This window comes from Anolis carolinensis, chromosome 3 (genome assembly GCF_035594765.1).
Source record: "Anolis carolinensis isolate JA03-04 chromosome 3, rAnoCar3.1.pri, whole genome shotgun sequence".
Classification (NCBI taxonomy): Eukaryota; Metazoa; Chordata; class Lepidosauria; order Squamata; family Dactyloidae; genus Anolis; species Anolis carolinensis.
The window spans coordinates 113,891,858-113,918,823 of record NC_085843.1 but is presented as its reverse complement, the minus strand read 5'-3'; the positions used below and the strand labels follow the sequence as shown (position 1 = coordinate 113,918,823).

The following is a 26,966-nucleotide window of genomic DNA, read 5'->3' as shown; positions in this document are numbered from 1 at the left end:
CCTAAGACTCATTTGGGCTTGCTGGAGTGAGTCACATGACTCCGCTGTGCCTACTTGGTCCTTGCACAAAGGACTGGACCATGCTGTCTTTTCTCTGAAACTATTGCTTCCTGGCCTAAAGCACTATGAATCCTCATTTCTGGGTCCAGGGATGAGTTCAAGAACTGGTCACTTGACCCCACTGTGCCTATTTAGTTCTTGCTCTAACCACTGGATTTTACTGCCCTCTCTCTGAAACCATTATTATCTGGTTTATAGATCTATTAAACTTCATCTGAAGGTGCTGGAATTTGTTCACATGACCCAGCAGCAGGCCTGTAGCGAGGGGGGGGGGGTTAGGGGTTCAACCCCCCCCCCCCCCGAAATTTTTCAGGTTATAAAAAAAACCTGGTTTACTCATGAATTTTAACTGGTTAACCAAATCCCCATGCTAAGTCTATGAGACACAAAACATTAAGAGTCCCTCCAGGCACTATTTCAAGCAGATATTGACAGGTTTGTAGCTGGGAGGGGTGTGTGCTAGGGGTTAAACCCCCCCCCCCCCGAAATTTTCAAAACCCCTCCCGAAATTTTTTTCTGGCTACGGGCCTGCCCAGCAGTGCCTACTTTCATGCTTTCACTAACTACTGGACCATAATGTCCTCATTCTGGCCCTTTCCACACTGCCCCTATATCTCAGGATCTAATCTTACACCTTTTCAACCAACACCACACAATGTTCAGATAATTCAATAAGTAAAAGACATTATATTCTTTTACCATCACTGTTTATAGAGATATGGATCTATTGATGCAGACAGTGATAAGCTTCTTTTAAGGCAAAAACTCAGCTTTCCCCTTTCCAGTGGTAGAGAAGACATGATGCCGAGGGCTGGAATAGGTTCATAGGAGCAGGTCTTGCCTTCAAGCAGTAAGCTATGGCTCTTCAACCCAAAGTCTGTACAGTATACTTCCAGAGTTCTGTGCATGTACATTGTTTACTCATAGAATCATAGAATCATAGAATAGTAGAGTTGGAAGAGACCACATGGGCCATCCAGTCCAACCCCCTGCCAAGAAGCAGGAAATCGCATTCATAGCACCCCCGACAGATGGCCATCCAGCCTCTGCTTAAAAGCTTCCAAAGAAGGAGCCTCCACCACAGTCCAGGGCAGAGAGTTCCACTGCCGAATAGCCCTCACAGTGAGGAAGTTCTTCCTGATGTTCAGGTGGAATCTCCTTTCCTGTAGTTTGAAGCCATTTCTCCAGGGCAGCAGAAAACAAGTTTGCTCCCTCTTCCCTATGACTTCCCCTCACATATTTGTACATGGCTATCATGTCTCCTCTCAACCTTCTCTTCTGCAGGCTAAACATGCCCAGTTCTTTAAGCCACTCCTCATAGGGCTTGTTCTCCAGACCTTTGATCATTTTAGTTGCCCTCCTCTGGACGCTTTCCAGCTTGTCAACATCTCCCTTCAACTGTGGTGCCCAGAATTGGACACAGTATTCCAGGTGTGGTCTGACCAAGGCAGAATAGAGGGGGAGCAGGACTTCCCTGGATCTAGAAGCTATTCCCCTATTGATGCAGGCCAGAATCCCGTTGGCTTTCTTAGCAGCCGCATCACATTGTTGGCTCATGTTTAACTTGTTGTCCACAAGGACTCCAAGATCTTTTTCACATGTACTGCTGTCGAGCCAGGCATCCCCCATTCTGTATCTTTGCATTCCATTTTTTCTGCCTAAGTGAAGTATCTTGCATTTGTCCCTGTTGAACTTCATTTTGTTAGTTTCGGCCCATCTCTCTAGTCTGTCAAGATCGTTTTGAATTCTGCTCCTTTCTTCTGGAGTGTTGGCTATCCCTCCCAGTTTGGTGTCGTCTGCAAACTTGATGATCGTGCCTTCTAACCCTTCGTCTAAGTCATTAATAAAGATGTTGAACAGAACCGGGCCCAGGACAGAACCCTGTGGCACTCCACTCGTGACTTCTTTCCAAGATGAAGACGACGCATTGGTGAGCACCCTTTGGGTTCGTTCGCTTAGCCAATTACAGATCCACCTAACTGTAGTTTTGTCTAGCCCACATTTTACTAGTTTGTTTGCCAGAAGGTTGTGAGGGACTTTGTCGAAGGCCTTACTGAAATCCAGGTAGGCTACATCCACAGCATTCCCTGTATTGACCCAACTCGTAACTCTGTCGAAAAAAGAGATCAGATTAGTCTGGCATGACTTGTTTTTGGTAAATCCGTGTTGACTATTAGCAATGACTGCATCTGTTTCTAAGTGTTTGCAGACCACTTCCTTAATGATCTTTTCCAGAATTTTGCCTGGTATTGATGTGAGGCTGACCGGACGGTAATTGTTTGGGTCATTCTTTTTCCCCTTCTTGGAGATAGGGACCACATTTGCCCTCCTCCAATCTGCTGGGACTTCTCCCGTTCTCCAAGAACTCTCAAATATGATCGCCAGTGGTTCTGAAATTACTTCCGCTAGTTCCTTCAGTACTCTTGGATGTAGTTGATCTGGCCCTGGCGACTTGAATTCGTTTAGAGTGGCCAGGTGTTCCTGGACAACTTGTTTCCCTATTTGGGGTTGGATTTCCCCAAATCCTTCGTCCATTTCATGTTGCTGAGGTTGAAGATGGCTTTCTTTTTGTGAGAAGACCAAGGCAAAGAAGGCATTAAGCAGTTCTGCCTTTTTCCTGTCCCCTGTCGCCATCACCCCATCTTCTCCTCGCAGAGGCCCTATCGCCTCCCTTTTCTTCTTTTTGCTACCAACGTAAGCAAAAAAGCCTTTTTTGTTGTTTTTAATGTCCCTGGCAAGCCTGAGCTCATTTTGCGCTTTAGCCTTGGGAACCTTTTCCCTACAGGAGTTGGCTATACGTTTGAATTCTTCTTTGGTGATTTCTCCCCTTTTCCACTTCTTGTGCATGTCACTTTTGAGTTTTAGCTCAGTTAGAAGTTCTTTGGACATCCATTCTGGCTTCTTCGCACGTGCCATATATTTTTTCTTTGTTGGCACTGTTTGTATTTGCGCCTTGAGTATTTCACTTTTAAAAAACTCCCATCCATCGTTAACTCCCTTGTCTTTTAATATTTGCATCCATGGAATGCTGCTCAGTATTTCCTTCATTTTTTGGAAGTCAGCTCTCTTAAAGTCCAGAATGCGTGTTTGACTTGTCTTAGTTTCAGCCTTCCATTGTATCACAAACTGCAGGAGCACATGGTCACTTGCCCCTAAGGATCCGACGACTTCTACTGTATTGATCAGGTCTTCCACATTTGTTAAGATTAGATCAAGAGTTGCTGATCCCCTTGTTGCCTCCTCTACCTTCTGGACCATAAAATTGTCTGCAAGGCAAGTGAGGAATTTGTTGGACTTTGTGCTCTTGGCCGAGTTTGTTTTCCAGCAGATATCAGGATAGTTGAAGTCGCCCATGACTACTACATCTCTTCTTTGTGCCTGTTTGGTCAGCTGTTGACAAAAGGCTTAATCAAGTTCTATATCTTGGTTCGGAGGTCTGTAGTAGACACCCACGACGAGATCTTTTTGAGTCCTGGTTCCCTTGATTCTTATCCAAATGCTTTCAAGCTGGTTTCCCAGATTACAGTCTTGCATTTCTTCTGCAACGTAACTGTTTTTGACATATAAAGCTACTCCCCCTCCTCTCCCCTTTGTTCTATTTCTGTGAAAGAGGTTATAGCCCTCAATGGCTACATTCCAGTGATGAGAGTCATCCCACCAGGTTTCAGTGATGCCTATGACGTCGTACGTGTGGTGCTGTGCTAAAAGTTGGAGTTCGTCTTGCTTATTTCCCATGCTCTGCGCATTAGTGTAAAGACATGTAAGCCCTTGTGACCTCCCCTCGAGCTGTTTATTTGGGATTACTGTGCTCTCGGTAATTCGCCCTTGCTGTGTTTGTGCAGCCCTCCATTTAGCCTTTTGGCAGTTCCCTGTGGTCGTGGGTAATATAGTGTTTGCCAGGCTGTTGTTCCCCTCCCCCAGTGGATCTAGTTTAAAGTGCACCTGATGAAGTTTGTGAGTCTGTGTGCAAAAAGATGTTTTCCTACTTGTGTGAGATGCACCCCATCACTTGCCAGTAGGCCATCCTCCTGGAAGAGTAGACCATGGTCAAGGAAGCCAAAATACTCCTCTTGACACCATTTTCTGAGCCATACTCATACGATTTCATATGGGCTAAGTTGCCCATTTTCCTGCACTTGCTCTCTCATTTTGCCAAAGAGACCATTACATGATGTACATTTTCTTCACTGGGACCCAACGGATTCGCCACGTTGTGTGGCAAATCCCAACCTTAATCTGATATGGACCCTAGACTCTATAGACGTATTATAGGAAACTTGCAAAAATTAACACAGTAGAGTCTCACTTATCCAAGACTCGCTTATCCAAGGTTCTGGATTATCCAAGGCATTTTTGTAGTCAATGTTTTCAATATATCATGATATTTTGGTGCTAAATTCGTAAATACAGTAATTACAACATAACATTACTACTTTTTCTGTCAGATTTGTTTTATAACATGTTTTGGTGCTTAATTTGTAAAATCATAACCTAATTTGACCTTAATCCCTCCTTATTATCCAAGATATTCGTTTATCCAAGGTTCTGCCAGCCTGTTTAGCTTGGATAGGTGAGACTCTATTGCGTTGACTGATCAAAAACGTAGGTATTTGTTTGCAAATGAATACTGAATATGGGACCACGTGGTAGTGTTTCCCAAACATTTGTTATCCCAGTACTTTAGACGTATATTTCCAGAAGCCCATCAGTTTTGCCAACAATTTTGGGAGATGAAGTCCAGCAGTGAAACAACTAAAATTTGGGAACCACTGTCATGTAAGGATGGGAAAACAGTTCCTGGTATGATTGTCATCATTGAATGTGATGGCTAGGTTAATAGAAACTAGAGTTTAATCAAAATTGGAGGGACACAAATTGGTCTCTATTAGTGTACACTGACAGCAAACTTACTTTCCAACTGAATCACAAAGGGGATCTATCTTTGCAGAACTGGGGAAATCCAAATATAAGTTTGTTTTAAAAAGGTGGAAACAAATGTAAAGTGAGGGGAATAGATGACAAAAATGGTTGAACAAGGACAAAAAATGCTGAATGGGAAGAAAGTGCTACATAACAGTTGTGTTAAAACTGAGCACCTGGGGACAGTGTGGAGAAGACAGAGCAGAACTGAGTAGCCTGGAAAGTGTACATGGTAGGAATCTTCAGCACTCTTCTCCGCAAAGTTTTCTTGTACACTCCCTTGTTAATCATAGAATCACAGAGTTGGAAGAGACCACATGGGCCATCTAGTCCAACCTCATGTCGTGCAGGAAAAGCATGAGAAAAGTGAATTCAGTCCAGCTCTCCTATCTTTTATAAACATCCCAAATCAAGCAAAAATGGAAATCTTCCTTAGGCTTCCTTCTCAATGGTGGTCTTGGGTCTTGGAAATGTTGAAGAAGAGCTCTTGGTATCCAAACAAACCAAACCAACAATGGTTAATCACCGACAGCACTTCCATACGGTTATTTGTTTGTTTATTTATATCCTGCCTTTCACTTACTATAGACTCCAATTATTTCTTTGGTCTACAGGGCCCACAATACTTCAGCCAACATGGCTACTGGGAATTCCTGGAAAGATAAATTCTAAGCTTGCCCATATCAGCCATAAAGTGGTCCAACCCAGAATGTTAAAGGGCATATTCAATGATGCCCATTTTAACACATTCTGCCCCAGTGAGCCTGACATTTGGATATTTATACTAGCCTTGTTGAATAATGTGTATTTCTTTATATGGCCTCAACAGTGAAGTAATGTCATCACAGGATGACAAAGGTATTTACAATTTAAAGAAGATAATGAGAATATGTTTGTTTGCAGGGAAGAATAAAAAGAAAAAGAATGTAAAGCAATCTGGGTTCAAATTATAACAACCAACCTGTTATTGCGTCAGTGTTTCCACACACTGACAAGGAATTTGAAAACTTGGGAGATAAGTAGGCTCTTAGCTCGTGTCAAAAGTCATTTTTTTTAAAGAGGGGTATATCTACACAATAGAATTAATGTAATTCGACCCCAATTTAATTGCCATGACTCAGTGCTATGGAATCATGGGATTTTGTAGTTTTACAATGTCTTTAACCTTTGCTGTTACAGTACTAGTGCATCATCAAACTATAAATCCCAGGATTACATAGCATTGAGCCATGGCAATTAAAATGGGGTCAAACTGCAATCATAATAATAATAATAATAATAATAATAATAATAATAAGAAGAAGAAGAAGAAGAAGAAGAAGAAGAAGAAGAAGTTTATTTATATCCCGCCTCCATCTCCCCCGAAGGGTACTCGGGGTGGCTTACAGCAAAATCAAAATACAAGCAATGATAAAATATGAAACATCAAAGGACAACAACAGAAACCAATAATAAAATATGCACAATAGGCGAAAAAACACAACACAGAATTAAAACATCAAATTTAAAACAATGAGGTTGCAATAGTGGATAAGCAAGGTGCACATTATGAGTAACAAATTCGTAAATAGATAAAGTGCCATAGAAACATTTAAGGTCACATTAGGTAGGGAGGAGTCCTGAAAAATATCAAGCAATCAGGAATCAGGAGAAGAGCGACCAGTACAAAAGGTCGAGGAGCATAATAATTGTGATGGAAAAAGGTGATCTTAACCAAAGGCCTGGGTGAAAAGCCAAGTTTTCAGACTCTTCCGAAACGCCATCAAGGTGGAGGCTTGCCTGATCTCCCCAGGCAGCGAATTCCATAACCGGGGGGCCACTACGGAGAAGGGCCTCTCTCTCGTCCACACCAACCGCACTTGTGATGCTGGCGGAAGTGAGAGGAGGGCCTCCCCCGATGACCGAAGAGACTGTACAGGTTCATAGGGGAGAGACAATTCTGAACGTAGATGGGCCCCAAACCATTCTGAGCTTTATAGGTAATCACCAGCACTTTGAATTGGGTCCGGAAAATGAACGGCAGCCAGTGGAGCTCCTTAAACAGGAGGGTTGACCGCTCCCTGTATTGGGCTCCCGTCAGAACCAAGGCTGCAGAGCGTTGAACTAATTGAAGTTTCCGGGCCGTCTTCAAAGGCAGCCCCACGTAGAGCGCATTGCAATAATCCAATCTAGAGGTAACTAAGGAGTGGACCACCATGGCGAAGTCAGACTTCATGAGGTATGGTCGCAGCTGGCGCACAAGTTTTAGTTGTGCAAAGGCCCTCCCGGCCACCCCCGACACCTGAGCATCAAGTGTCAGTGATGAGTCCAGGAGAACCCCCAAGCTACGGACCTGCGCCTTCAGGGGGAGTGCAACCCCGTCAAGCACAGGTTGCCACCCAATACCCTGATCAGACATACGACTGACCTGGAGGACCTCTGTCTTGTCAGGATTAAGCTTCAGCTTATTCACCCTCATCCAGCCCATCACAGCTGCCAAGCACTGGTTCAGTATCTGAGGGGCTTCCTTGGAGTTTGGTGGAAAAGAGTAGTAGAGTTGGGTGTCATCTGCGTAGAGATGGCACCACACTCCAAAACTCCGGATGACCTCACCCAGCAGTTTCATGTAGAGGTTATAAAGCATGGGGGACAGAATGGAACCTTGCGGGACCCCACAGGTCAAAGGCCAGGGGTCCGAGCAGGTGTCCCCCAGCTTCACCAACTGGGATCAGCCTTCCAGGAAGGACTGGAGCCACTGCAGAGCAGTACCACCAAGGCCCATCCTGGAGAGCCATCCCAGAAGGATACCATGGTTGATGGTATTGAAAGCCGCTGAGATATCCAAGAGAACCAGCAGGGTCACACTCCCCCTGTCCAGTTCCCTGCGGAGGTCATCCACCAAGGCGACCAAAGCCGTCTCAGTACTGTGACCAGGTCTAAAGCCAGACTGCAATTAACTCTACAATGTAGATGTACCCAAACATATCCAGTGACTGTGTGGGTGGGAGAATTATCACAGAAAATATGGGCACAATTTTTAAGAACAGGAGCTAATTCCTTTCCTATCATGTATGTACTTAAAAATTGCACAAATCTGGAAAAGCAACTGTAATGATGCAGCCACCAAAGACGCAAGGAGGTAACCTTTCACTTTTGCTTTAAAGGATAGCGTAACTTGGTTTTGAACATATGCGACAGAGGCTTGGATGTTGAAAGAATAATATCAAGTTTATTCAGACACAAGCTTGGTGGTTACAAAAGATGTTTCACTTAGAGATATTCTTATTAACAGTTACAATACTAGAATGAGATGAATCAAACTCTCTAAAGTATCACTTCTTTTACTTAAAGTAGTTAAAATTTCTTTCTCTGTTCCTTTCCAACTGTTACTTCAACGGATCTCTGTGAGTCCAGCTGGGATTGGTTCCCAAAGTCTGAAACTTGGACTATCCAGTGACTTCAAACCACAGTCACCCCCATGTTATACTATCACAGATTTTCTGTGCCTTTCCAAGACACAGGCTACATTAAATAAGTCACCAAACTTATTTAAAACCGACTCAAAATGAACAATTGAGTCTCCTTGATCCCATCAACCTGGAATCAATCTCCCCTGTGCCTCATCAGACTACAGACTGACTTCACTTTTGTAAAAAAAAACCCTCTTCACTTCTCCTCCCCTCGGCAGATGATTCCGCCCACATCTCCATGGCAACCGCCTCAGAGGAGAGCCACAAAATGGCTGCTGCCGTCTCATACCTACCTAACCAAACCACAAGCGCATAGTTAAACACAACAAACATGAATACAAGACTCATACTTCATTACAGCAACAAATGCAATTCTACATGTTGATGAACTAATTTCTCTAATCATCTCTCCCAACTGGCTAAGAAGGCTGGGGCTGATAGGAACTGGAGTCCAAGAAGATATGGAGAGTCACAGGTTTATCATCCATTTTAAGTGCTGAACATAAAGGAAACAGAGGCAGGATTATTTTCTTCCCCAAATGGCACCATAATTATTTCTTTTCTTGGACTGAATCTCCTTGAAGCCAGCTGCATTTAAGAGGGCATTGAACTCGGATTGAGTCCGTTCTTTTCCGTCACACAAAAGCATCATCATTATGGAACGTATGTGACCTACCAAAGGTCCGGTTCTGTCTTCATTGATAACTGTTTCCAATACCATCACTCCACCACCTGTTCCAAAGTATAGATTTTGTTGATTTAGGAAAAAGATAACATTAATATTTTAAACGCACAATCTCTTCTATGGGAAATGTCCAGTCTAAGGGCCCTTCTACACAGGGCAGAAACCTGGGATGAAGAAGATTAAAATAGCCTGCTTCCTCCCAGGTTTCTGTTCTCACACCTGCCCACAACACCGGGCTTATGGTAACTCCAGGGCTCTGCGATCCAGAAGCACGTTAGACAGTGCCACTTTTTCTCCTTTCAGCTGTGGTCTTCTTTCTGCTGCTTCCGCTACCTCACTTAAGCTAGTGTTTTAGGCCAGATATGCCAGGCCTCTGCTCCACAGCCTCTCCTAGTCTTCTGACTATGTCTTGCTAAATGCTGATGAGCTCAGCACCAAAGGCTAGCTTATTGGTTTGTGTGTGTGTGTGTGTGTGTGTGTGTGTGTGTGTCACAAGCTCTCTGCCATCCAGCTTGAAAAGTTACATTTTAGGGTTACAGCTATCAGAAATCTGTAGCCAACACGGCCGGTCTCTTATAGGATATCCAAGGAATAATACAGTCCTGACCTTGTAGGGCCCAGCTGCCTGAGAAAGTAATAGAGAAAGTTCCCATAACACAGGATTGATGCAATAATCACATTAGGTTCTTACAATGTATGGTGGACAAGGTACACTCATTTTGGTGTTGGATTGCAGCTCATAGCATTTCCTACCACTGGCCGTGCTGGTTATAATTGATGGGATCTGCAGTCCAATAACATCTAGAATGCTATAGTTTGCTTGCCCTTACCTCATCTGATTCTCATCATAGAATAATCTGACCTCCTCCTCATTAGAGCTTTCTTTCAAATATGGCTGATTAAATATTATTGCTGGGGCAGGAATATCCATGACTTGGTAAGAATCTGACACAAAAGGTCTGACAATCATGCACTGAAGATACTAGAAGAACAAAAGATGCCTCCAGCAAACAACAAAACATATGGTGGGAAGGACATAGCTCAGTCCTGGCCATGTTTCCTCTTATGTAAGTACCACATACCAGGTTTGCAGGCCTTGTATATTTTAGTTAGCAGTTGCTCACATGTATCATCATCCCAATCATGCAAGGTCCTGGCCAAAATATACAGATCAGCTTCAGGAAATGGATCTTTAAAGAAGTCACCTGGAATGATTTAGGCAGAGATCTGGTTAATTAAGCATATTGTCTTTCCCAGATACCACTGGTTTCACTCCACAAAATCCTTTACTCACTCTGGCCCCTTCTACACTGCTATATAAAATTCCAATTATATTCTTTGAATTGGAGTATATGGCAGTGTAGACTCATATAATCCAGTTCAAAGCAGATAATGTGGATTATCTGATTTGATATCATGAATTATATAGCAGTGTACAAGGGGGCCTCAAAGCCAATATGGATTCCCCCACACCACTCCACATACCAAAGCTTGTGATTTGCCAACTGAATTTTATTTCAGCACTGGTGAAATGACATTGTCCTTTTCTTTGTCCTTAGTAATGTGCAACACACTGTCAGACACCTATAGATCTACTACCACTTTCTCCTAGCACTAACTGCATAAAGCATTCGCCTCATTGGATACCCAACTGGGAGACTGACCCATTGTTTTGTCCCAAACTTTCTTATTTGTGGCTGTCTCACTTGTGAAGACATGTACTACTAAAATGATTAATTTATATATGATTTCAGAACAAACTTGTTTTACCTCCATGGAAGGAAATCCGGCATTCTTCTGAGGACACAGACTTTTTCTTTGCTCCTTCTACTACTTTAGGTAAGTCAAAAATCGTCACAGTAGCTTTTGGGTACAACGAAATATATTCTTTGGCTAAAGCACCATTTCCTCCTTAAAGGAAGAACAGAATGCAAAGGAATAAATATAATGTTAAAAGCATATCACATTTGAATCGTCTTCCTGAATATTTTAATTTTTGAATAAAATTCCAGCAATGCAGATGAAAATAGGTAGCTATTAGGCATTCGCGATTCCCTTAGAATCATCGTAACTCAGAATAAAATTGGATCTTTTTTGGGTTCCAAATGAGGTTCCGGCGCAGTTTGGCGCCTCAGAATTCACTTTCAAATTCAAAGCATTTGAGCCCATTAATTTAATGGACTCGTACGTTTGTCAGATATATGAGAAAGCGTTTCTAATGCAACCAAACTTTGCAGGGAGGAGCAGCTTAGCCTGGGCTTGCCTTCATGCCCAATCTATGCTGACGTTCATGTAAGGGGAGGGGTTTTGGACATCCTGCTTAAAAGCCCCTCCCGCATGCCTTTGAGCCTCATTCTGGCCTGGGAAGGGACTAGGGGTGGTTGTTGGTCGGTCTTTTGCTGCTGCCTGCTTGGCCTGCTATTGCATGGGGGGACTTAGGAAGGCAGGGAGCCAGCAACATGGAATGGACGAAGGATTGGGGGAAATCCAACCCCAAATAGGGAAACAAGTTGTCCAGGAACACCTGGCCACTCTAAACGAATTCAAGTCCCCAGGGCCAGATCAGCTACATCCAAGAGTACTGAAGGAACTAGCGGAAGTTATTTCAGAACCACTTGCAATTATCTTCGAGAGTTCTTGGAGAACGGGAGAAGTACCAGCAGATTGGAGGAGGGCAAATGTGGTCCCTATCTCCAAGAAGGGAAAAAAGAACGACCCAAACAATTACCGTCCGGTCAGCCTCACATCAATACCAGGCAAAATTCTGGAAAAGATCATTAAGGAAGTGGTCTGTGAACACTTAGAAACAAATGCGGTCATTGCTAATAGTCAACACGGATTTACCAAAAACAAGTCATGCCAGACTAATCTGATCTCTTTTTTCGATAGAGTTACGAGTTGGGTCGATACAGGGAATGCCGTGGATGTAGCGTACCTAGATTTCAGTAAGGCCTTCGACAAAGTCCCCCATGACCTTCTGGCAAACAAACTAGTAAAATGTGGGCTAGACAAAACTACGGTTAGGTGGATCTGTAATTGGCTAAGCGAACGAACCCAAAGGGTGCTCACCAATGCGTCGTCTTCATCATGGAAAGAAGTGACAAGTGGAGTGCCGCAGGGCTCCGTCCTGGGCCCGGTTCTGTTCAACATCTTTATTAACGACTTAGACGAAGGGTTAGAAGGCACGATCATCAAGTTTGCAGACGACACAAAACTGGGAGGGATAGCTAACACTCCAGAAGACAGGAGCAGAATTCAAAACGATCTTGACAGGCTAGAGAGATGGGCCAAAACTAACAAAATGAAGTTCAACAGGGACAAATGCAAGATACTTCACTTCGGCAGAAAAAATGGAAATCAAAGATACAGAATGGGGGACGCCTGGCTTGACAGCAGTGTGTGCGAAAAAGACCTTGGAGTCCTTGTGGACAACAAGTTAAACATGAGCCTACAATGTGATGCGGCTGCTAAAAAAGCCAATGGGATTCTGGCCTGCATCAATAGGGGAATAGCGTCTAGATCCAGGGAAGTCATGCTCCCCCTCTATTCTGCCTTGGTCAGACCACACCTGGAATACTGTGTCCAATTTTGGGCACCACAGTTGAAGGGAGATGTTGACAAGCTGGAAAGCGTCCAGAGGAGGGCGACTAAAATGATTAAGGGTCTGGAAAACAAGCCCTATGAGGAGCGGCTTAAAGAGCTGGGCATGTTTAGCCTGCAGAAGAGAAGGCTGAGAGGAGACATGATAGCCATGTACAAATACGTGAAGGGAAGTCATAGGGAGGAGGGAGCAAGCTTGTTTTCTGCTGCCCTGCAGACTAGGACATGGAACAATGGCTTCAAACTACAGGAAAGGAGATTCCACCTGAACATCAGGAAGAACTTCCTCACTGTGAGGGCTGTTCGACAGTGGAACTCTCTCCCCGGGGCCGTGGTGGAGGCTCCTTCTTTGGAGGCTTTTAAGCAGAGGCTGGATGGCCATCTGTCGGGGGTGCTTTGAATGCGATTTCCTGCTTCTTAGCAGGGGGTTGGACTGGATGGCCCATGTGGTCTCTTCCAACTCTACTATTCTATGATTCTATGATTGGGGAAAAAAGAAGAAAGGAGAGATACAAAGAAGAGAAGGCATTTCTTTTGTGAGAGAAAAGTGCGGGGTTGAAAGTTTGGGGGGAAAGGGGTTGTTTTGTTTTAAAAGGGAATGAAACAAAGATAAGCCTTTATTTTTGGAGACAAAAGTGTAGGGTTGAAATTTTGGGGTAGGGAAAGGGGTTGTTTTGTTTTAAAAATCTGACGCCTTTGTCCTGCTTACAAGCCACAAGCTGTGCCTTGCATAGTACTGCACCTCCCATCATTCCCCAAACCCCTATCTGCTGTCCTCCCTCTGTCTGGGGAGCTCACCAATGTTACATAGCTGAATCCTTCTCTGGGTTCAAGCCCTCTGCCCACTAGGTGATTTTGGGCAAGTCACACCCAAAAAGCCCAATCAAAAAGGAAATAACACTTTCAAACCAGGAACAGATTTCCTTATTCTGAGGCTGATGGGCATCTGTTGGGAGTGGTTTGATGGTGTGCTATGATTTATGTTCCTGGTTAATAAATGTCATTTCCTAATTGGTTCTGTCACAAATGGCAAAACTTTATTACACTGCCAAAACTTTGTATTCGCACAGGAAACGTTGTCCTATAAATAGCACATTATGGTTTGTTGAGTCTCCACCAATTTCTGAGTTTCAGCCACAAAAACAAAGTTTATGAAGTAGAACAATGACTTTCAAAGTAAAGACAACCCAATGAAACAGGAAATAACACTTTCAAACCAGGAACAAATTTCTGTAATTATTTAAAAAATATATTTTTTTAAAAAACTATGAAAAATCACCAAAAAGTCAGAGGATAAGGGAAATGTTCTGAAATTTGGCGAGCTAACAGTGTTACATGTCTTCTACCACTATAGGAAGTTTCATCAGGATAGCTAAAAATGAGGGTGGGAGAATCCCGTAAAGTTCCCCCATCAGTGCTGTTTTTGCTATTGTGCATGCACGTCCATTAACGTATTAATTATGAATATTCGGAAGTTTTGAATAGTTTCAAACTTTTTGCCTTCAAAATTCGGAAATGATTTTAGAAACGAATTGCCAGTGCCCCTTACTTTCGAATAGAGTTTAGAACAATTTTTTCTGGATCACACATGCCTAGTAGCTTTGGGGAGAAAGGCGGGGTATAAATAAAGTTAGTAAGGTAAAGGTTTCCCCTGACGATAAGTCCAGTCGTGACCGACTCTGGGGGTTGGTGCTCATCTCCATTTTTAAGCCGAAGAGCCGGTGTTGTCTGTAGACACCTCCAAGGTCATGTGGTCGGCATGACTACATGGAGCGCCGTTACCTTCCCGCCGGAGTGGTACCTATTGATCTACTCACATTTGCATGTTTTCGAACTGCTAGGTTGGGAGTAGCTGGAGCTAACAGCGGGCGCTCAAGCCGCTCCTGGGATTTGAACCTGGGACCTTTCGGTCTGCAAGTTCAGCAGCTCAGAGCTTTAATGCACTTTGCCACCGGGCCGAATAATGCAAAAATGTCACAATATTGTCTAACTGAGATGTTCATTTCATTATTATCTGAGGGTTTTGAAGTGAAGGAGGGTTTAGAAGTTCCGCCAAGGGCTCCATGGGACAGATTTTGTGTGCATGCAGAAAAATGTACCAGTACTAAAACTATTTTATTTAATAGTATAGTTGAAGCTGTTTTGGTCACATGTGGGAGAAAACACAAGCCGTGAAAATTTCCACAGTTTATTCCCCTTTAGAATGATCATAAAATGGAGGGGTGGTTAGTGTATGTGTATGTAACTTATTTACTTTAGGATAAACTCTTCTGGATAGCCATTTATATCCATGAAAGCCCATACTACAATAAATAAATTAGCATTAAGATACTTCTTGATTCTTTCCCCTCCTCTCCAGCAAATTTCCATTTCATGCTGAAGAAGACTAACACAATTAAGCCTTTGAAGACCACTATTTTGGAATGACATTACTGAAGAATCATTGACATTTTCTAGCACATATATTTATACCTATTCTGTTCTTCCACTTGTTTTCATCCATACATGTTTATTTATACTGGTACAGAATATACTGCACAAATGAAATCTTGATATGTTAGATTTTCTGTGAGAACAATGTGTAATCTCCTGTCCTGACCTTAAACCAGTGTCTGTCATCAGTAATGGACTGGATGAGGGCAAACAAATTGAAACTTAATCCAGACAAGACAGAGGTACTCCTGGTCGGTCAGACAGATCAGGGAATAGTGATCCAGCCTGTGCTGGATGGGGTCACACTCCCCCTGAAGACACAGGTCTGCAGTTTGGGGGTCCTCCTGGACTTAGCACTGAAACTGGAGGCCCAGGTGTCAGAGGTGGCCAGGAGGGCCTTTGCACAATTAAAACATTTGTGCCAACTGCGCCCATACCTTGAGATGCCAGATTTGGCCACAGTACTACATGCCCTGGTTACATCTTGACTGGACTACTGCAATGCACTCTACATGGGGCTGCCTTTGAAAATAGTTCAGAATCTTCAACTGGTTCTAAGATTGGTCGCCAGACAACTAACTTGGGTTTCACAAATGGAGGCCCAGGTGTCAGAGGTGCCGGGGGGGGGGGGGGGCTTTCCACAATTAAAACTTGTGCGCCAACAGCGCCCGTTCCTTGAGAAACCAGATCTGCCCACAGTGGTACATGCCTTAGTTACAGCCCGTCTGGATTACTGTAACACATTCTACATGGGCTGCCTCTGAAGAGTCCTTGGAAACTTCAGCTGGTCCAAAGGGCTGCAGGCAGGTTGCTAACTGGGGCTGGTGCAGGGAGTGGACAACCTCTGGTTGAAGCAGCTCCACTGGCTGCCAGTCTGTTACCAAGCACAATTCAAAGTGCTGGTTATGACCTTCAAAGCTTAGGTCGCCTCCCCAATCTGAAAAGTTTCAAATACCAAACAATGAATGGAAGGTAGTGGAAAATTTCTGTTACTTACCTCCCACATCACAAACAACTTGGAAACAGGAAAGATCAAATGCAGACAACAGTTCCTGACCATGTAGGCTCCAGGCATCACCCATAGCGCTGGAGAATCTTTGCAGCCTTTCTTCTGTACTAGAATTTCAAAATTGGAATAGAAAGTGAACAAAAATGACGACTGTGTACAAAATCTGGTATTTGCAAATAAAAAAGGGGGGAGTACCCTCAGAGGCATACTTAGTATATTTGATACTTGGCATGGATCATTGTTTAACTCTTCCTTTTCTCAACATCAAAATTATTTTCAGTAATGAAGCACATAAAAGTATGGCCAGGAAAAGAAATGTAGACAGATAAAATTCTCTTCTATCAACCTTTGTATATATATTCATGCCAGTAGAAAGAAGGGAAAGAAGGGCCGCTGAGGGTGTTAAGCTATTTTGTGATTTTGGTCAGTCTTGTAGTCAATGGTTCCTGAATATTAATCTTGTCTTGTTGCTGAATATTAAGTTTGCCTTGTGCATAAAGTTGGATTATACATGAATTTGTTTCTTTATCTCCTTAGGTTGGTATGTGAGTTTGAGAAATGCAAATCTGTTGTTGCAAATCTAAGAATGTTGAGTCTTGTGTGTCTCAGGTGATGTGTTAATATTGGAAAGGACAGTTAGCTTCACACACAGTACTATAACACTATATTGTAATATTATTAGTAATATTACATGTAATATAAGTATACCATTATAGTAGTGTATTATTATTATTATTATTATTATTATTATTATTATTATTATTATTATTATTATATTGTATTACATTATAATATGTGCAGTGTAATTGCAGCCAGGCTTTGAAGCTACAAGACTATTCAATGCCAATCAAGGTGGCCAGTTGCAACATTCCCTCTTGCCTCTGATAATAATGAGATAATGCTTCTGGAACACTGCCTAGACAGCTCTGAAAGGCGCTAGAGTTTTATTCAACTCAGTGGGCCTTATTTCCAAGGAATTTTATCTTGAAGTGACATTATCTAGGGCCCCATCAGCACTGCCATATCATCCATCTTCTGAATCCCAAAGATCTGAATACTTGGATCTTTGCAGAATTGCAGCCAGGCTTTGAAGTTTCAAAATTATTCAATGCTAACCAAGGTGGTAAAGGTAAACGTAAAGGTTTCCCTTAACGTTAAGTCCAGTCGTGTCTGACTCTGGGGGTTGGTACTCATCTCCAGTTCTAAGCTGAAGAGCCGGCATTGTCTGTAGATACTTCCAAAGTTGGCTGGCATGACTGCATGGAGCGCCGTTAACTTCCCGCCGGAGCGGTACCTATTGATCTACTCACATTTGCATGTTGTCAAACTGCTAGGTTGACAGAAGCTGGAGCTAACAGTGGGCGCTAACTCCGCTCCCTGGATTCGAACCTGTGACCTTTTGGTCTGCAAGTTCATCAGCTTAGCGCTTTAACACACTGCGCCACCAGGGCCAGTTGCTAAATTCCCACTTGCTTCTGATAATAATGAGATAATGCTTCTGGAACATGGCCAGACAGCCCTGAAAGAGTTTAGAGTTTAATAGAACTCAGTGGGCCTTATTTCCAAGGAATCTTATCTTGATGTGACAATTGCAACAATCCCACTTGCCTCTGTGGATGCCTGCCACAGATGTGGGCAAAATGAAATCCAGCTTCTGAATCCCAAAGATATGGATACTTGCTTGATAGCCCAGAAAGGCTTTTTAAAAAGAAAGAAATTTTTTGTCAGCTTGCTGCGGCACTCGGAACTCGTCCGTGCCGGGGTGGGTGGTTTGGCTCCTCCACAACTTCTCCTCCCACATTTTCAATGAAGGCCACTACATTACAGAAAAGGCCAAACTTCAGATGATTTCAAAAAATCCAGTTCCCCACCACCTTCTGAAACATTGAAAAAGACTGCTGTCCACCATGCTTAAAAATACACAAGGAATGCTCTCCTCTACACTTGAAGCCAAACAAATGTGGTGGGAGCAGTGGCTTCCTGGATTTTAGGTATAGCAGTCACTGGAATTTAGTACATGCAAACGATTTTTGATTATCACTAATGTCTGATTTTTATACTTATTTGATATACCTCTATGTACCTGGAAAGGGGTACATAGTGGCAGGGCCGTAGCCAGACAAAAATTTCGGGAGGGGTTTTGAAAATTTCGGGGGGGGGGGTTTAACCCCTAGCACACACCCCTCCCCGCTACAAACCTGTCAATATCTGCTTGAAATAGTGCCTGGAGGGACTCTTAATGTTTTGTGTCTCATAGACTTAGCATGGGGATTTGGTTAACCAGTTAAAATTCATGAGTAAACCAGGTTTTTTTTATAACCTGAAAAATTTCGGGGGGGGGGTTTGAACCCCTAAACCTCCCCCCCCCTCGCTACAGGCCTGCATAGTGGTACAAGTGGAAAACGTTTAAGAAGGTGTGCTGTAGGACAACCTTAACCAACAAGAGAAATAACATCTGAGACAAATTGTAAGCCTGTTACTCTAACATGGTTGCCTTTCTTCTCCTGTATCCTTTCCAATATCTTTACTTAATGAATAAGCCTGTGAAACTTCAAAGCCTGCATGGTATATTTTATGCCTTGGAGTTGCCCCATAAATGTTTTGCTGCTTTGGATTCCAAGATGTTCACCATGTTTGAACAGTTTGGTATATTCTAAAAATGCCCACAGTGACACCAGAACAAGAAGAAAAAAAACACAAGGGAAGGAAGGAACACACATTAAATATGACTAAAAAGTATATATTTCTTTGAATAAGAAATATATCATTTGCATAAGAAATATATCACCTGATAGGAAACATTGTCAGACAGATCCAGAAAAAGACGGCATTACCTGTAAACATACTCAAAAGGGTCGTTTGATGCAATGGCATACACAGATTGAATCTGGTTTTTTCCTTCCCTGAAAAGAATATTGAATATATGAAAATAAGGCAAAATTGTCTCTACTCATTCACCCAATCACATGCAAATATATAACACCCATTATGCCACCCATTATGTGATCCATTATGTAGTGGTGTGATCCAATTTAGTTTTACGCTATTGTAATCTTAGACCAAGGAGCCACCAGTGGGCGCTCCATGCAGTCATGCCGGCCACATGACCTTGGAGGTGTCTACGGACAACGCCAGCTCTTTGTCTTAGAAATGGAGATGAGCACCAACCCTCAGAGTCAGGCATGACTAGACTTCATGTCAGGGGAAAACCTTTTCCTTTATCTCAATCTTACAACATCAGATGGGATGTAGCCTATTGTGTAATATAGAAATATAAAGTGATTGATAAAAGGGGATCGCTCAGAAGGACAATTATAAAAGTGTTTCCTTTGCTAGAGGTTCATTGTTAAACATTTCAAAGTCTTTTAGAAGAAGAGAGTACAGTCAGCTCCCCACACTTGCAGGTTTCACTTTTGCCGATTTGATTATTCACAAATTGGATTAAAAGGTTTTCTCTAGGCATCCCTAAGTCCTCTAGTGTGACTCTGTTGTCAACACCCACCCACCCCCTTGTTAAATTTATATTTCTTCCGAGGGCACGAGAATAAAAATATAATTTCTAATTCTTTTTTTTTCTTTTCTGGACTCCCACAATTGCAGAGAATAAGGATATTGGGAACAGACCAGCGGCAGCGAATCCCCCACAAGGACTATATTGTTTCAACCCTTCAATAAAATGTATCTTTCTGTTCTAACTTCCCTACCTATTTTGTATATTTCATATATATATATAGAGAGAGAGGGGGGGGATCTGTCTTGATATATAAATGTATTTGGTTCTTAGAAAAATATAGCAATCCCATGCCCAGAGGTCTTCATTCTTGCAACCCCTGCTCAGACATTCCTCAGACAGGAAAGGTTGGGCTGATTCCCCTGGCTGTTCACTGCTGGGACAGTCATCACGATCCATTGTGTATATATGCTAAAAGATAGGTGGTTACTGTGCCAGACCAGATAAACTAGTAGACGTTTGTTCAGCAAAATATTCCACTTGGGCTGAGACATTGCGTACCGCAGAAACAGAGATTCAAAATATTGAACGTCCAACCCTTGATTGCTGAGATCATCACCTTTTGTCCTCAGAGCCTTGCACCTTTGTTGAGACTAACAGCTGATTGAATCCCCTGCTGGCAAATCCCAGAATGTCATTTCCCCACAAAAGGGAATCCCCACGTGAAGGCGGAGATGTCAGCGGTGTCCTCAGCCAATCAGGGAGCAGATCTCTGAGCCAATCAGCGAGGGAAGTGGGAATTTTGAATAGTGATCATGTGTATAAAATCTTGTGTTTTTTCTATATGTTATGCTTGTACCCTTCAAATTATCCACTTCTATTTGCATTTGTTCTGGCCAGATCTAATAAACCTCTGTGGCTTGTCTTTAATCTGGTGTTTCACTGGCCTGATCCAATTTGGCATAGCTTGCACTTGCTGGCCACAGATCCTCTGATCTGTGGCCAGCAAGTGCAAGCTATGCCAAATTGGATCAGGTCAGTGAAACACCAGATTAAAGACAAGCCACAGAGGTTTATTAGATCTGGCCAGAACAAATGCAAATAGAAGTGGATCCTCTGATCTGTGGTCCTAGATATCCACAGCAACTCTATGATTAGTGTCCTCCAGAAGATGACTATAGACTTGCACTGGAGGGCATGGATTGGATAGGATATTTGTTGGTTCTCCATGAGACCATAGAGCAGTGGTTCCCAATCTGTGGGTCCCCAGATGTTTTGGCCTTCAACTCCCAGAAATCCTAACAACTTGTAAACTGGCTGGGATTTCTAGGAGTTGTAGGTCTGGGGATCCACAGGTTGAGAACCATCAGCACAGTCATGACAGAGGACCTAGAAATTCCCACCAAAAGATGATCTATCTGGGAAAAATATTACCATTTTTAATTTGTAGGTTTGTTTGTTTTTTTTACTTTCACAGGAGTCCTGTACCCCTAACCCAGTGAACGTGGAGGGATGAGTGTAGTGCTAAAAACACTTTCCATATGTGGGGTCTCTGTTGTAGTTCTGCTTATTTTCTCAATGACGGATTCCCAATAGCTTGAAAAAAGAAGAACTAAATAGGGGAATAAACAGGACTACATTTTGATGAGTGAATCAAAGAAATACATATTATGCTGCTTTTACATAGAGTGGTAAGTTATATTCGAAATCAAAAGTATTTCTTTTACAGTTTGCAAACAAGCACTGTATAATTATGACTTCTCACAAAAAAAGTTTGCTAATTTTTAGAGAGGCTTTGATATAGAACTATTTCATACTTGTTGGGCTTGTTAAAAATTGTAGAAATGGCTTTACAAATAAATTATCTATTCTTTACAAATGATAAAATGTTGGTCTTCACAAACTGAATCTTGAAAATATACTGGCCTTGCTATGCTTTGAAATAAAAATGTTGCCCCCGCAGGTGCCATCTTTTTTTTAATGCCTATCAATCACCATGTAAAAAGCAGTAAAAATGCTTGACCTACAGAGTAGACAATCAGGAATTGCTATTCAAAACTTTAGTTCATCCTAAGTACCAAAGCATGTACTGATTTCAGTTAATGTATATCTCTGTAAAATTAACGCATTAGTCTCATCCCTAAATGGCGTACACATTTCTGTCTATAAAGAATTCACACCCCCAAATTTGGAATTTTTGAACATTATATTCAGTTTATACAAAAGAGAAAAATGGACTCTGGTTATGGAATAGTGGGTGTTTAACTGCTCTTTTAAATCCTGTTTTAATTGTATTTATGTGTTATTGTTTATGTTTATGATGTAATGTTTAATGTATTTATAATTTTTATGTTTATGTTTTGATGTGGCATCGAATTGTGCCAAGCTGTTAGCCGCTCTGAGTCCCCCTTGGGGTGAGATAGGGCAGGATAGAAATACGGTAAATAAATAAATGTAAATATGCTTTGTTATAACTTGGATAAAATATAATTGGCATAAGAAAGGCTTGTTGTTTTAGGTCGTTTAGGCGGCCACAAAGATTGTATCCTTCTATGAAGCTGCCATGGAAACGGAGGATATGAAATTGTTCTGAGCTTTTGTTTCTAAGAAAGCACCCTTTCTTGCCAGAATTGAGATAAAATATTTTACTGCTTCTCCAACATTTCCAGGCTTGTTCTTGTGAGTAATCTGAGGACCCACGTTTCTTTCAGTGAACAGAGTGTGGCAATTTTAAATATCAAATGCGGAAAAATTTCCACTTGTTTCAGAAAATGAAATCTATCACTCTGCATGTGTTTGTGTCTAGACCTTACCTTATAGCATCAATCAAATATTGTGAACCTGGATAAACAATATCAGATAGGAACTTCATGAAATTATATTGGGTCCTTGGGCTTGATTTAGCAAGGCAGAGGTTGGCAAGGTCTGTATTTCCAAAAAGGCCTTAAAGTAAAGGAAAGAAAACATTCTGTTGTGAAATCTGAGAGACAGGCATATAACTAACAAACCATCAAAGAATACAGTATATTATTAATAACAGGCAACCAAAGTTGCCTCCTCCTTCTGCTATGTTTACCTTCGTTGTCCTTCCTCTCCATTCTTAGTAACTTTAAGACCACACAGGCCTCCAGCAGCCTTTGCATTCCTATGTGGCTGGTGCCCAAGCGTTCAGCGATGACTGCTGAACTCAGGAGCTCTTTTGACTCCAAAAGCAGATCAAAAACTCCCAACTCACAGGCTGTAAACATAATCTGAAAACAGAAGAGTAACATACAAAAACCTCAGTGCAAAAATGTGTAGTTGTCGATGTACTTTATGTATTATAAACATCTTTCTGGCATCAAAGAACAGCTTCAAGTGACTTGCAGAGCATAAACAAATCAAATGCAATATTAAAATTACATCTTTAAGGGGTGTATAAAATGCTGTTGAGGCGCATGATGTACCAACATCGCATAATTATTGTAGTTTGATACTAGTTCAACTGCCATTGCTTTGAGAAAAAAAATATTGACTGCAACTGCAAGGGTCATCACAAAATGGATCGTCACACAAAATGGTCATCACAGAAGCATAGCCAGTCAGAAAACACTGAACATGACTCTTTATACAGTGATTCCATCATAAAGAAAGGTGCTGTTAAATGGTGTCCCTTATATAAAATGACCATGTTGGATTTTTTTTTTTAATTCAAACTATTGATGCTTAAATCCATGGGTGCAATATTTGTAGATACAGAGAGATGACTGTATTTTACAAAATTGTTACAAAGTGCACTTTATTACAATCATTTCATCTGTGGTGTCGCTTGCCTTATTCTTATATTACTTGCCAGAACAAAAACATGTTCAGAATTATAACAGATTATAACAAGAGACAATTGCTAATTGAAACAATGAAAAGACAATTTTATACTATATACTCTGTGAAGCTTTGAAAGGTATTGATAATCTAATATTTGAATGGATATAATTTGTAGATCTCACCTTTGACATGAAAAATCCAAACTGGTGCTGATATAAAGTTTTAATAATTTCATTCTCTTCTGCAGAAGCCATCCTGCTTCAAGTTTCAGACTTGTCCCCCTCAGCTAAATTTCAAGACTGCTTCTCAGGGCAGAACACTTCCTTCAAGGCCCAAGGAAATCTGATCTAATCTTATTGCTGTGCTAGATGTGCTATATATCTCTGTTGCAAAACACAGGGGTCTTTAAGAAATAGTTAAAAGGCAACTTCTCAGTGCGGTGGATTCAACATCAAAAAGTTATTCATTACTTAAAGGCTTGGATGTTTTCCAAGAGACCCTGTCTACAGAATATTGTCCAGATCCAGATAAGGGGGAATGGTGCGTGAGTGTGGTGTGATTTCAGCTCCACTAAAACTAAGGATTTGGGACCTGGAGTGTCAAGCTTCCAAGAATCAGATAATATCACATACAGGTTAAAGGCCTGTATGTTTATTCTCAATGGCCAGAGAAGATGTCTGTGGAGATACCCCTCCAAAGAACTGACATACAGTATTCCCTCACTTATCGCGGGGGTTAGGTTCCAGGACCACCTGCAATAAGTGAAAATCTGTGAAGTAGGGGCACTATAATTATTTTAATATTTATACATTATTTTAGTAGTTATACACTATTTTAAGTCTTTATCAACCAATCGTGTGTTGATAAATTGCCTCCTTCTACTCCTGTTGCCGCTTGGGCTCCTTTTCTCTCCCTTTGGCTTCTCTTTCCTCCCTTCCTTAGGCTGTAAATTGTAATTTTTTATGATTTATAATAGTCTTTTAGAGTTTATTGAAAAACCGCAAAACAGCAAATCTGTGAAAAGTGACCCGCGAAGTAGTGAGAGAACACTCTATCCCAATGCAAACATGCAGAAATATTTATAGGACTTTGACAGCAATTTGAAACAAATAACTTCTAAATCTTCCAGATTTTTGGCAAAAAGGGCACAATTGTCTGAAAAGAGTTGCAGCACATGCAGGAACTATATTGAGACTGTCACTTCCCATGGTTCCAGTAGGAAATGGTTTTCACCCTGCAGACCAGGTCCAAGTAGTTCTGGAATAACCCCTGAATTTTGGAGGTGTGGACAGCCAGATTTGGATGGAACCAGTTTTATCCACTCTCCCCGTGTCCAAAGGACCTATTGCTGCATCACCGGCCACAAGCAGCTCCCTAACTGGGTCTTGCTGACAATATTGTTTTGAGTGAGTTCATACCAGGTGGCCCAGACATGTGATCATGGAAGGCAAATCTTGCATTCCTCCCCATTAGAGGGTTGACAGAAAATGCAGTTCAATAACATACGATGTATTTCACTTTGCCCACCCCAATTTTAGCTGATTCTCAAATATTATAATATGATCCCATCCAAGACTAGGTTATGAAATGCTTCTTTCAAATACAACTTGTTAATTAATTATAGAGTAACCCATGAATTGTTGACTATCAGGCCTGAAAATGCTGCATTTACTTGATATCTTGAATGCAATGGAAGAGTGAAGGATATCTCCAGAGGACCAAAAGAAAAGTGGGAGTGAGTATCTGAGTGATAGAGCAGATGCCGAGAATGCACACAGTCCAAGGTTCAATCCCTAGGCCCTCCATATAAGGAAAAATCATAGAATCATAGAATCATAGAATAGTAGAGTTGGAAGAGACCTCGTGGGCCATCCAGTCCAACCCCCTGCCAAGAAGCAGGAAATCGCATTTAAAGCACACCCGACAGATGGCCATCCAGCCTCTGTTTAAAAGCCTCCAAGGAAGGAGCCTTCACCACAGTCTGGGAGAGAGAGTTCCACTGCCGAACAGCTCTCACAGTGAGGAAGTTCTTCCTGATGTTCAGGTGGAATCTCCTTTCCTGTAGTTTGAAGCCATTGTTCCTAGTCTGCGGGGCAGCAGAAAACAAGCTTGCTCCCTCCTCCCTATGACTTCCCTTCACGTATTTGTACATGGCTATCATGTCTCCTCTTAGCCTTCTCTTCTGCAGGCTAAACATGCCCAGTTCTTTAAGCCGCTCCTCATAGGGCTTGTTCTCCAGATCTTTGATCATTTTAGTTGCCCTCCTCTGGACACATTCCAGCTTGTCAACATCTCCCTTCAACTGCGGTGCCCAGAATTGGACACAGTATTCCAGGTGTGGTCTGACCAAGGCAGAATAGAGGGGTAGCATGACTTCCCTGGATCTAGACGCTATACCCCTATTGATGCAGGCCAGAATCCCGTTGGCTTTCTTAGCAGCCACATCACATTGCTGGTTCATGTTTAACTTGTTGTCCACAAGGACTCCAAGATCTTTTTCACATGTACTGCTGTTTGGCCAGGCGTCCCCCATTCTGTATCTTTGCATTCCATTTTTTCTGCCTAAGTGAAGTATCTTGCATTTGTCCCTGTTGAGCTTCATTTTGTTCATTTCGGCCCATCTCTCTAGTCTGTTAAGATCGTTTTGAATTCTGCTCCTTTCTTCTGGAGTGTTGGCTATCCATCCCAGTTTGGTGTCATCTGCAAACTTGATGATCGTGCCTTCTAACCCTTCGTCTAAATCGTTAATAAAGATATTAAACAGAACTGGGCCCAGGACAGAACCCTGCGGCACTCCACTCGTGACTTCTTTCCATGATGAAGACGATGCATTGGTGAGCACCCTTTGGGTTCGTTCACTTAGCCAATTACAGATCCACCTAACTGTAGTTTTGTCTAGTCCACATTTTACTAGTTTGTTTGCCAGAAGGTCATGGGGGACTTTGTCGAAGGCCTTACTGAAATCTAGGTACGCTACATCCACGGCATTCCCTGTATCGACCCAACTCGTAACTCTATCGAAAAAAGAGATCAGATTAGTCTGGCATGACTTGTTTTTGGTAAATCCGTGTTGACTATTAGCACCGGACCGGACAGTAATTGTTTGGGTCGTTCTTTTCCCCCTTCTTGAAGATAGGGACCACATTTGCCCTCCTCCAATCTTCTGGGACTTCTCCCATTCTCCAAGAACTCTCAAATATGATTGCCAGTGTCAGCTAGTTCATTCAGTACTCTTGGATGTAGTTGATCTGGCCCTGGCGACTTGAATTCGCTTAGAGTGGCCAGGTGTTCCTGGACAACTTGTTTCCCTATTTGGGGTTGGATTTCCCCTAATCCTTCATCCATTTCATGTTGCTGAGGTTGAAGATGGCTTTCTTTTTGTGAGAAGACCGAGGCAAAGAAGGCATTAAGCAGTTCTGCCTTTTCCCTATCCCCTGTCGCCATCACCCCATCTTCTCCTCGCAGAGGCCCTATCGCCTCCTTTTTCTTCCTTTTTCTACCAACATAAGCAAAAAAACCCTTTTTGTTGTTTTTAATGTCCCTGGCAAGCCTGAG

The 26,966-nt window shown here is 42.2% G+C and overlaps 1 protein-coding gene across 3 annotated transcripts; it reads right to left on the bottom strand.

The window, feature by feature from the left end:
* Positions 1-8,168: 8,168 nt before the first annotated feature.
* On the bottom strand, positions 8,169-23,775 carry LOC100567994 (acetylserotonin O-methyltransferase). 3 transcript variants are annotated; one of them, XM_003224281.4, is made up of 8 exons: positions 23,594-23,772; positions 22,684-22,858; positions 22,421-22,550; positions 18,991-19,059; positions 16,145-16,263; positions 10,885-11,025; positions 10,197-10,319; positions 8,169-9,161 (listed from the first exon to the last, which is right to left on the bottom strand). In XM_003224281.4, exons 1-8 carry the CDS (start codon positions 23,663-23,665, stop codon positions 8,953-8,955), a joined length of 1,038 nt encoding a protein of 345 aa, XP_003224329.2. In that variant the 5' UTR covers positions 23,666-23,772; the 3' UTR covers positions 8,169-8,952. The 3 variants fall into 3 exon arrangements, with proteins under 3 accessions (XP_003224329.2, XP_062831462.1, XP_062831461.1); XM_062975392.1 differs by lacking the exon at positions 10,197-10,319 and having other exon boundaries at positions 23,594-23,775; XM_062975391.1 differs by lacking the exon at positions 18,991-19,059 and having other exon boundaries at positions 23,594-23,775.
* Positions 23,776-26,966: the final 3,191 nt, after the last annotated feature.

Excerpts from the sequence above, each read along its gene's own strand:
- LOC100567994 (XM_003224281.4), bottom strand. The coding sequence starts at position 23,665 with ATGGCTTCTGCAGAAGAGAATGAAATTATTAAAACTTTATATCAGCAC. Across the intron at positions 22,859-23,593 it reads TTGGATTTTTCATGTCAAAG|ATTATGTTTACAGCCTGTGA; the intron begins GTGAGATCTACA and ends TTCTGTTTTCAG. Across the intron at positions 10,320-10,884 it reads CCGGATTTCCTTCCATGGAG|GTGACTTCTTTAAAGATCCA; the intron begins GTAAAACAAGTT and ends AAATCATTCCAG.